A 9,805-nucleotide genomic window follows, 5' to 3' on the forward strand; every position below is an offset into this window, starting at 1 on the left:
ATGAATATTCTTTTTGCTTTTAATGATTTTGAAAAGAAAATACTTTGATAATTTTAGTTGCATCAATTTTATATAATTTTAGTTTCAATAATACTAGAAGTTGCTTATAATGTTTTGAACAGAAAATACTTTGATAATTTTAGTTTCATAAATTTTATTTATGTTATTAAAGTTTTCTTTTGTTTCTACTTATCTATTTTATTAAAGTTTATATCATTTTGTTTCAAATTACTTATTTATTTTATTTTATTTTGTTTCTGACTTCATTTGTTCTTTTTTATGCATTTTGTGATTATTTTGAGCTATAAGACCATGAAATTGAAAAGCATTTGAAATGAACTCTGAAATGGTTCTAAGTTGGCATGGTATCATCATTTCACCCACATAGCATGTGCAAGAAAGTAGAGAGGCTTACGGCAAAAACTGGATGCACTTCGTGTACAAAACAGACAATCTCCTTCGAAGTATCAGGATTTCATACGGAAACTCGTCTGTTACAAAGGGATTTCATTTTTTTTGAACTTATTTGAACCACCTTGTTTTTCTGTGTTTAAAATGCACCATTCAAAGCCACATCATCAATTTATAACCCTTTCTGACTTCATTTGTTATTTTTCATGCATTTACTGATTATTTTGAGCTATAAGACCATGAAGTTGAAAAGCATTTGAAATGAACTCTGAAACCAAAGTACATACATAGTTCTCCAGAGCGTTAAAACTAAAGTACATACATAGTTCTCATTGAACAACATATAGCTCTCCAGAGCATCTAATGCATTGAAATTATGTAAAACATTTCAATGCAAAAACAAATGCGATCATAACCGCAACAAAGGTAACAACTGATCCAACTGCATAATGATACCAAGCCTCGGTATGAATGGCATATTTTTTAATCTTTTTAATCTTCAACCGCATTGCATCCATATTGATCTTGTGATCATCGACGACATTCGCAAAATGCAACTCCAATATCATCTTCTCCTCCTCAATTTTTCTTATGTTTTCCTTCAAATAATTGTTTTCTTCTTCAACTCAATTTAACCACTCGATAATAGGGTCGGTTGGAATTTCCGGTTCAACAACCTCCTAGATAAATAAAATCTATGTCACATTGGTCGGCATAATTGTCATAAACAATAAATGAACCAAATAGTTATGAAAAGATAATATATAACACATCTAAATCATAGACAGGAAGAGGGCCGACGGGGGCGGATACCAAAACCATCGCACTATATAATAACAAGGAATAATAAAAGTAAGAAAAATAGACAAGTATCTATCTGAAGTCAGAATTTTTTTCTTTCAGAAAGAAGATAAGAACAAGAGGCTCACCATGGTGGTGCCGGCGACAAGATCGGCGCGGGCGATCGTTGACGGTGAAGACGGGGCCGGGACGGGGCGTGACGGACCACTTAATGTAGACAAATCTCGTTGAAAATGGAGCTCGGAGGTCGAGTTTCGAGAGCAGAAAGATTAACTAGTGTGGCTCGGGCATTTCATCGAACACCTGATGTGCATACGAGGTGAACTAGAGCACCCAAATGCCCTCCCCTCGCCGGCTTGACAAAACAGAGTACTGTGGAGTGCTCTGCCGCGGCGATGGGGTATATATAGGCAAGTTATTGGTCCCGGTTCGTGGCATGAACCAGGACTAAAGCCAGCCCTTCTGTCCCGGTTCAAGCCAGGAACCGGTACCAATGGTTGTGGGCCAGCAGCGAGGACCATTGGTCCCGGTTGGTGGCTTGAACCGGGACAAATGGTTTCACACGAACCGGGACCAATGCCCACGAGGCCCCGGCCGGCCCCCTGGGCTCACGAACCGGGTCTAATACCCCCCATTGGTCCCAGTTCTTGAAGAACCGGGACTAATGGGCTGGCCAGGGCCGAACGGTAGCCCTACTTTCTACTAGTGATGATTTATGTTGGATGATATGATGAGCATATTGCATGCTTATTGTGATTAGAATACTTTATAAAACAAGTTCAAAAACATCACAAATACATAGCAAATAAAATTATGTGAAAATATAGCAGTAGCGCTGTTCTGCAGGAAGTTGTAGTGCCACACACAATCGATACAGCTAATTAGCAGTAGCGCTGGACCGACGGACGCTATTGCTAATCTACTTAGCAGTAGCGCTTGTTTGGACAACACTACTGGTAAGTAAGTATAGCAGTAGCGCTGGACGGACGGACGCTACTGCTAATCTACTTAGCAGTAGCGCTTGTTTGGACAAGGCTACTGGTAAGTAAGTATAGCAGTAGCCCGGGATAAACAATACTACTGCTACAAGTTAGCTGTAGCGCCTTACTAGTAGCGCCGATGCCTGCACTGCTACTAGGCCTAAGACCCGCGCTACTGCTATGATTTTCCCTAGTAGTGCAAAGGAGGGCCATGCATGTGAAGAAAGAGAAAAAAGAGACCACGTGGTTACTTTCGGTTGATCAATTGAATGTTCGGACACCCGCAACCCCCCTCCCACCACCCCGAAACAAACACACACGTTTGTTGCTACGACACCGGAATTTGTACATCCGGAGTGCTAAGCGGACATATAAAGGTCCTTGTCGGATGACAAAAATGGTTGCGGACACTGTGATTCAGATGTATAAGGAAGATTTGAGAATCCTCTTTGAAGATGCTCTTAGTCCCTTGTATGGGAGCGCTCCAGTATCTGCTCCCTCCTATCATTCACGGTGTTTTCTCTCTTCGACGGTTCGTGAAAGACCGGCTAGTTAGACCGATCGAGTTTCCGTGCTGTTTTGTGTGCAAGATCTGTTTGTCTTTGGTCACACGCACCGGTCCACTCCGTTGGGTGTAAACGTTTCGTTTGCATGTGGGTGGTGTTGGCACGCGCATAGATGCAGCAGACATCACCGCGTGTAGGTACGTGGTCGCTGTCTGGGCCTACATATATAGAGTACCCATCGCAAGTAATGTGGTTGCTGGATCCGCTGGTGCTCCGTGCAATGATAGCAAAGCTGCAGGCTCCACCACCCACACCCACCCACACGGCCATTTTTAGCAACGTGAATCTCCCAGCGACCGGCCTTGATTTGTCCGGCGCCCGTACGGTGGTCGGCCTCCAACGCTCTGGCGCTGCATGTGGATAACACTGGCCGGGCATGCATACGATGACTGTCTCAGCAACTGAAAAAGCCTGTATATAGGTCGGCCACAATTGCTAGCTCCAGTACAGAGCACAGTTTGCATATGGCGTGAATTTAATTCGTGCAGAGACCAAAACAAATGTGGTGGCTGCGTGAAGCGTCGAGAGTACCCTAGAGCAAGCGCGAGCCGGGCCGCCGAGGAACAAAAATTCGACAAAACTTCCGGAAATTCTAAGGTGTTGAGGGTGAGCGGAATATTTTGTGTTATGTTTGAAAAATGCTTGTATTTAAAAATTACGCGTATAAAAGAAGGCGGAATCCTTGTGAAGGTCATCTCCAACCATGGGCGCCAGGGCAGGGTGCTAAGGAAAGTTCTCCCAGCCAATCGGCGGTTGCATCGTCCATTCCTGGCATCCGGTGCCGCATACTCCTTCGCCTTGCCCAGTGATAGGTAGCTGTACTCTCGTTCTTCAATTTTGGTGTATGCATGTTGTATGAAACTTTGTTAGTAAAATCACTTAGCAGAGATTTGTACCTTGGTTCGAAATGAATTGGATGTAAAGATCGCACAATTTTGATCCATCGATTTTGTCGTAAAATTACAGCCACAACAGCTATTTATCCAACTTTTTAAATTCGAATAATTCAAATTTAAATAAAAACTTCATTGATTTGTCGAAACAACTAACAATATTTACCAAAATTCGTGAATTTTGATTGTTTTGAGGGCAATCAAAATGTAGGGATTCAGCGTATGGAATCTCGCCGAAGTCCCCTCTCTCCGATACAAGATGGGTCATCTATGCCCCCATGTACTACATGCATGCTTGGGTTGAACCACACGCTTCAATTACATATATAGCGACCTTTTCCGATGTGCTTTCCGAGGACCAACATGTGCGTTCTTAGTATGTAGAAATGATATAATATTTAGTAATACAACTGTGTTCACAGGAAAGCCGTCGGCTCCGCATCATCCCCACCTCCTGTGAGGTCATAGCAGTCCGTCGACGACGATGCCACAGCAATGTGCCTCCGCTGCTTCTACTCCCTCGGCGACGCATCTAGGCCTTTGCTCGGCATCGCCGGGATGACGTGGCGGGCTACAATGCTTCCGTCTTCACCTCGGGGCGCCTCGCCTTCTTGACCGTGGAAATCAACTTAGGCGAATATCCCGATGACCCAGCATCAAGCGTGCGAGCAGAAAGTACGGCGTGTAGGTACGCAGCTGCAGATCTACATATATTGTACCCATCACAAGTATTGTATTGTATTGTTTTGTTTTGTTTTGTATTGTGTAGTTCATTGGATCCGCTGGTGCTCCGTACAATGATAGCAAAGCTAAAGGCTCCAACACCAACAGCCACACCCACTGCCATTTTTAGCAACGTGAATCTCCTAGCGACCAGCCGTGATTTGTTCATCAGGCATGCATGACTGGCAGCCCCGTACGAATGGCCGGGTCCCGGCGCACTGACCTTGCAAGTTGCCTGTGGATAGGCCTGAACACCGGCCAGGCATGCATACGATGACGGTCTCAGCAATTGAAAAAGTCTGCGGCTAGGTCGGCCACTATTGCTCCAGCAGATCACAGGCGCAAGTGGCTCCAGCAATTCGTTCAGAGAAAACAAAATATGGTGGTGCAAGCTGAGGCTGCCTGAAGCGTCCAGAGTACAGAAGAGCGCGAGTGGGACCGCCTACTGCGCGGAATCTTGTCGGAGCCCCCGTTTCTCCTACATACTCCCTCCGTCCGAAAAAAATTGTCCCTCAAATGGATGTATCTAGCACAAGTTAGTGCTAGATACATTCATTTGAGGAACAAGTTTGAGACAAGTTTTTTCGGACGGAGGGAGTAAACGATTAGGATTGAACCACACAGTTCAACCATAGCGACATTGTGCGTTGCGCATGTTTTCCAAGAACCAACCATACGTGCACGATCAGCAATTAGGTCACCTTTTTGTGAAAATAACATTTATCGACATACGGCTGTGCGTCAGTAACGCCTTTCTTGAGGTACCACTAATCGAGAACTGCTCTGATGTTGTCACGGGCGACTAGTCATAGCCCTTTATGTGCTAGACTGGACGTAACACTCCAAAACGTAATTTGACTTATTATGTCTTTTTCAAAATGTATATAGCAAGTTCTTGAATTCTGACCCGACAACTGAGCCACATTACCCGCAAAAGAAAAAGAAAAAGAAAGAGCCACATTGACTTGCTTAGCATAGAGCAAAAAAAAAAATGTGTCTGCGAGAGGCTGGCACTCACGAGCAGAAAAAAAAAACAATCACAAGTAGTTGTAGTTGTAACTGCGTACCAATGGTTTTGTCAAGTGACAAACATGGTCAACTTACCTCTTCGACCCGCTAACTTGCCTCCCTGACGTCCAAAGCCCTTAATCCTAATATGTTATACATGTTTTGTATTAAATATTTTCAGAGCAAACTAGGCGGTAACTATAAGAAATCACATTTTGAGACTATTTCTTATGAAACTACTTCGAAAAGTCAGATGATAAAGGCCACTGGTATTTCCCAATGCACGCTCAGCAGAGACGGGTTTCCAATTATTTTACGACCTTGGGTGGAAAATTTATCCAGAAAGAATACGCATTGACATAAATGTCATCAATCGTTGTTCGCCCACACGTGAAAAACGCCCCCGCATCTCCACCCGCCTAAGCGACTCGGGTGGAACATTGAACCCTTGCCGCCGCTGCTGCCACATTTCCCATTCCTCGCTCTGTCGTCGCTGGAGGAAGCTACAGGGAAAGCCCGGCGGCCGACAAGTGGCTCTCTCCCCTCGTGTGTAGGTTTGGCTAATTTGGGGCACCCATGGGCATGGCGGAACCTTCACGGACCTGGGTCACTGGTGGCGGCGTCTCGTCTCCAGTGATGGCGCGTGGCAACGGTGCTGCAAGGTCGCCTGGAGGGCTGGTGGCGTAGTTGTCGGCCACGACATGCGGGTTGGCTCCCGGCCAGGTCCATCCAGCCCGTACATGTGGCCGGCCAGCGGCGCATGGACGGGCCGGTGAGGGGCGGCCGGAGACCCTCTGCTGGCGATCCAGCATCTACGTTTGTCTTCTCGGCGTGGATCTGCACGGATCCAGTAAACCACGGGATTGGGTTGGCGCGATTGCCAGTGATAACGGTGTCGACCACGGTCATGGAGGACGATGGCTGTGCCTTTGGCGTCGTCCCCTTGTTGAAGGCATCATCAGTTGCAATCGTAGTCACCTCGGTCCGGCTGCTCCGGGTGAAACCCTAAATCTTTGATTCCTGAATCGGATGATGACTGGTTCTTCGGGTCCATCTTCCCTCTTGAGGCATCATTTTTGGTGCTGATGCTGGCTGGAGAGGACAAATGGAGGTGCAGTGTTGCTTCTACTATGGCGACGACGACGAGTCTCAGCGGCGTGGCGCAGCGGTGCCACGGCGACGGACGCATGTTGATGGACTTGCATAGGTGGTGTCGCTATCGGGCATCATGCTGGCGTCGACGACGGTATGGTCTGGCAAGTGAATGCCTTGGTTGCATCTGAAGGTGGGATGGCGGAAGATGACGGCGTGTGGTTCTAGAGCATGTGCATGCGTTGTGCGCTTAGGGTCTGCTAGACTGGTTGGTGCTGTCAACTTGTCGACGGGCTGCTTTGTGAGGCCACCGTATTACATGGTGCGTGTTGACGAGCGGTCGGGGCACATCATCAGGTTGGTAGGAGTAGCAACTATGGTTGCGAGGAAGTTGGCCTTGGGTTGATTAATGTTCTTGCTCTGTCGGGTTCCGTTGAATAATTTAATAAAATGATTGTATGCATCGCTTTGATGCTGAGAGCGGAGGTTATCCTCCTTTTCAAGAAAACAAATGTCAACAATAATGTTAGCTCCCTCGAAAAATAGAGCTCACGTCAAGGGGGGCCTTTTGTTTTTCATCTCCATCAATGTTATAGCGGGTATGCTACTTATTCTCGTTAATGGAAAAAAGGAGGACTGCCCTGCGAAAAACTAAGGAGGACTCCAAGATTTGTGATGTTTTCCCACACCTCTTGACTATGAGAAATATATACTCCGGTCTTTCCGTTTTGTTGGGCTCATGTGGTAAATCATCAACCAAGGAGTTACATAAGGTCTGGGAAACCTATTGAAAAATTAATGCTATGTGCATGGCCCTCTCACTCCTTCATGCATTGGTTGATTATACATTGGGATCAAAAATTTGTAATAATTTAATGTGAACAAAGCTATGTTTGCATGTTCCCAACAATGAGCCTTACAAATTGGAAAATTCTGATTTTTGAGATGGTCCCTAAAAAACGGAAAGGAGCGAATACTTCAATATGTTGATGAAACTACACTCTTTATGGAACATGATTTGAAGCAATAAAAGTAATTTATAGCATATTTTAATTTTCTTTGACATCATTCATGTCTTAAAAATAACTTTCTCAAGAGTTCATTTTTAGGTTGAGGTCTAGGCTCGTTTCCATTCAAATAGCTCTGCATTTCAATTCATCATTGGAGACTACGAAATGAGAATAAAGATCATCAGTTTGGACAGATTGAGATATGTTTTACCAGTTGGAGGCCAAAAACCGGTGGTGAGCTACACCCCAATTTGATAATGGTTTTATATTAGAAGATCCCTAATGAGCTATAAGGATTTAGATTTGGGTAGATCTGGATTTTTCTGCAATGTGATTAGCATGAGAAGGCATACAAACCGGTGAAATGAAGAATTTTGTGTCAATTCGAGGACCAGGAAGGTTTGGGCATTCAAATCCAAGACCTTATAAAGAAAAGCAACTAAAAGAGCCGATGAATCTAACACACGCCCAACATGAGCTTGATAGAGAACGGTTAATCAAATTGTTGCTATACCAACCAGAAGGTAAAACATTTTTTTCCAAACCAAAGTAGCTAGATTCCGACTTACCTAGCAGGAAATAGCACGAATCCTCGTATATTAGAACATCGATGGAGGGATCCCTTATAGCCGGAGAGACAAGTCCACCTCGTCGTTGCCGCCACGCTTGGACGAGCTCCCGCCCTGCTTGCCGTCTGCAGGTGCGGCAATCCGAGTAGCAGTAGCAGCATGCATCCCCCCCGCCTTCCTTGACCTTGATTCATGTGAGCGGGTGGCTGCCACGGCAGCCTCTCGCCGGCGCTTGGCGGCACGCTCTTGCTTGTGCGCGTTCTGGTGGCCGCCGAGAGCCTGCGAGCTGCGGAACTTGCGGTCGCAGTGGACGCAGAGGAAGAAGCCGTCCGGTGTGCCAGGCGCCGACGCCATGGCGGCCAGGGTAAGCTCAAGGCTGAGCTCATCGTCCTGTGCGCTGCCGCTGCTCGCTCGTTCCATAGTGCTCGCTCCTGCCTGAGTTATTGCCGTGTCTCGTATATGGTTAATGTGCGTGCGTGTGTGTGAGAGAGAGAGAGGGGTAAGCCAGCTAGGTTCAAATCTAGAGAGGACAACATGCCAAGCACACATCCCAACGGCGGGGTGTGGTGCCAATTACACTTGGCACTGCTCTCCGGGGTGAGGTTGATGGGCGAATAAGCCACGGCGACGAGCCGGGCACGGGTCTGGGCGCACACTGGGCTTGCCAGGCGCGTCGGGTCCGAGGAGTAGGGCATGCGTGTGTGCGTGCGTTGGGTGCACGGGCATGTCCGTGCACCAAGGTAGTGTGTTGGGTCTGTTGGCGAGCCGTTGACGGCTTGATTGGGCGCGAGCCGTTGGAGCTGGCCGTGTGACACGGGCGTCGGGGCGTGGCGTGGGTGCGGTCAGAGCACGGAGAGCGCGGGCACGATCAGGGGCGAGTGGAGGCGTGGGTGCATGCCGAGTACGCTGGCTCGAGGTATAAAGCCGCGAGATGATCGTTGTAACAGATGACACGGTCGAGTTCGTGCTCGAGGGAACAAAGAGGCGTTCGTGCGCGGGAAAAACACCTGTGTCCACCACTCCTCTGATCTTCTTCTTCCTCTTTCTTCTGATCGAGCCACGGCAGCAGAGAGTGAGCCAAGCGGGAGGGAGAGGAGAGTTAGGGCTAGGGAGTGGCGGTTCCATCAGTTGGCATCAGAGCGAGGCAAAGATCAGGGCGTGCCGGCGCTGGCGCTCCTCCCATACGCCGGCGGCTTAGGTGGCTCGGTGTCAGAGCCGGTGCCCGTGCTCACAGGGGAGAACTACACTAACTGGCCCACCTGCAGCGGGAGCTTGCCGATGATCTGCTGCTGCAGGTGGCTGCAAAGAAGACGGCATCAGAGATATGGAACAGCCTCAAGTCCCGGTTCATCGGGGCCGATCGTGTCAGGGCGGCGCGGCTGGGCACGCTGCGTAGTGAGTTCGAGCTCCTACGGATGGATTGCGGGGAGTCGTTGGACGCCTTCGCGGGAGCTCAGCGGGATGACGGTGCGCTACGCCGGCCTGGGATCAACCCTCGACGATGCTGCGATGGTGAAGAAGCTGCTGGACTGCGTCCCAGATCGCCCTTACGCGGCGGTCGCCGGGATGGAGCGGTTCTGCGACTTGTCGACGCTGCTGTTCGAGGAAGCGCTGGGGCGCCTGAAGGCGTTCGACGAGCGGTTGCATCGACGCGGGCAGGCGGGCGGCGAGCGGGCAGATGACGAGCTGTTGTACACGGTGGCGCAATGGTGGGCACGGGAACAGTGTCAGGGAGCTGTGCGGGACGACGAT

General features: G+C 48.2%; 1 protein-coding gene across 1 annotated transcript; it reads right to left on the reverse strand.

Annotated features, from left to right (window-relative positions):
• Positions 1–8,003: 8,003 nt before the first annotated feature.
• LOC119336251 (zinc finger protein 2-like) lies at positions 8,004–8,545 on the reverse strand. The gene has a single exon (XM_037608257.1). It carries the CDS (start codon positions 8,471–8,473, stop codon positions 8,108–8,110), a length of 366 nt encoding a protein of 121 aa, XP_037464154.1. The 5' UTR covers positions 8,474–8,545; the 3' UTR covers positions 8,004–8,107.
• Positions 8,546–9,805: the final 1,260 nt, after the last annotated feature.

The sequence above is a fragment of the Triticum dicoccoides genome, chromosome 7B (assembly GCF_002162155.2).
Source record: "Triticum dicoccoides isolate Atlit2015 ecotype Zavitan chromosome 7B, WEW_v2.0, whole genome shotgun sequence".
Taxonomy (NCBI): Eukaryota; Viridiplantae; Streptophyta; class Magnoliopsida; order Poales; family Poaceae; genus Triticum; species Triticum dicoccoides.

Coding starts and splice junctions, on each gene's coding strand:
- LOC119336251 (XM_037608257.1), bottom strand. CDS start 8,473: ATGGAACGAGCGAGCAGCGGCAGCGCACAGGACGATGAGCTCAGCCTT.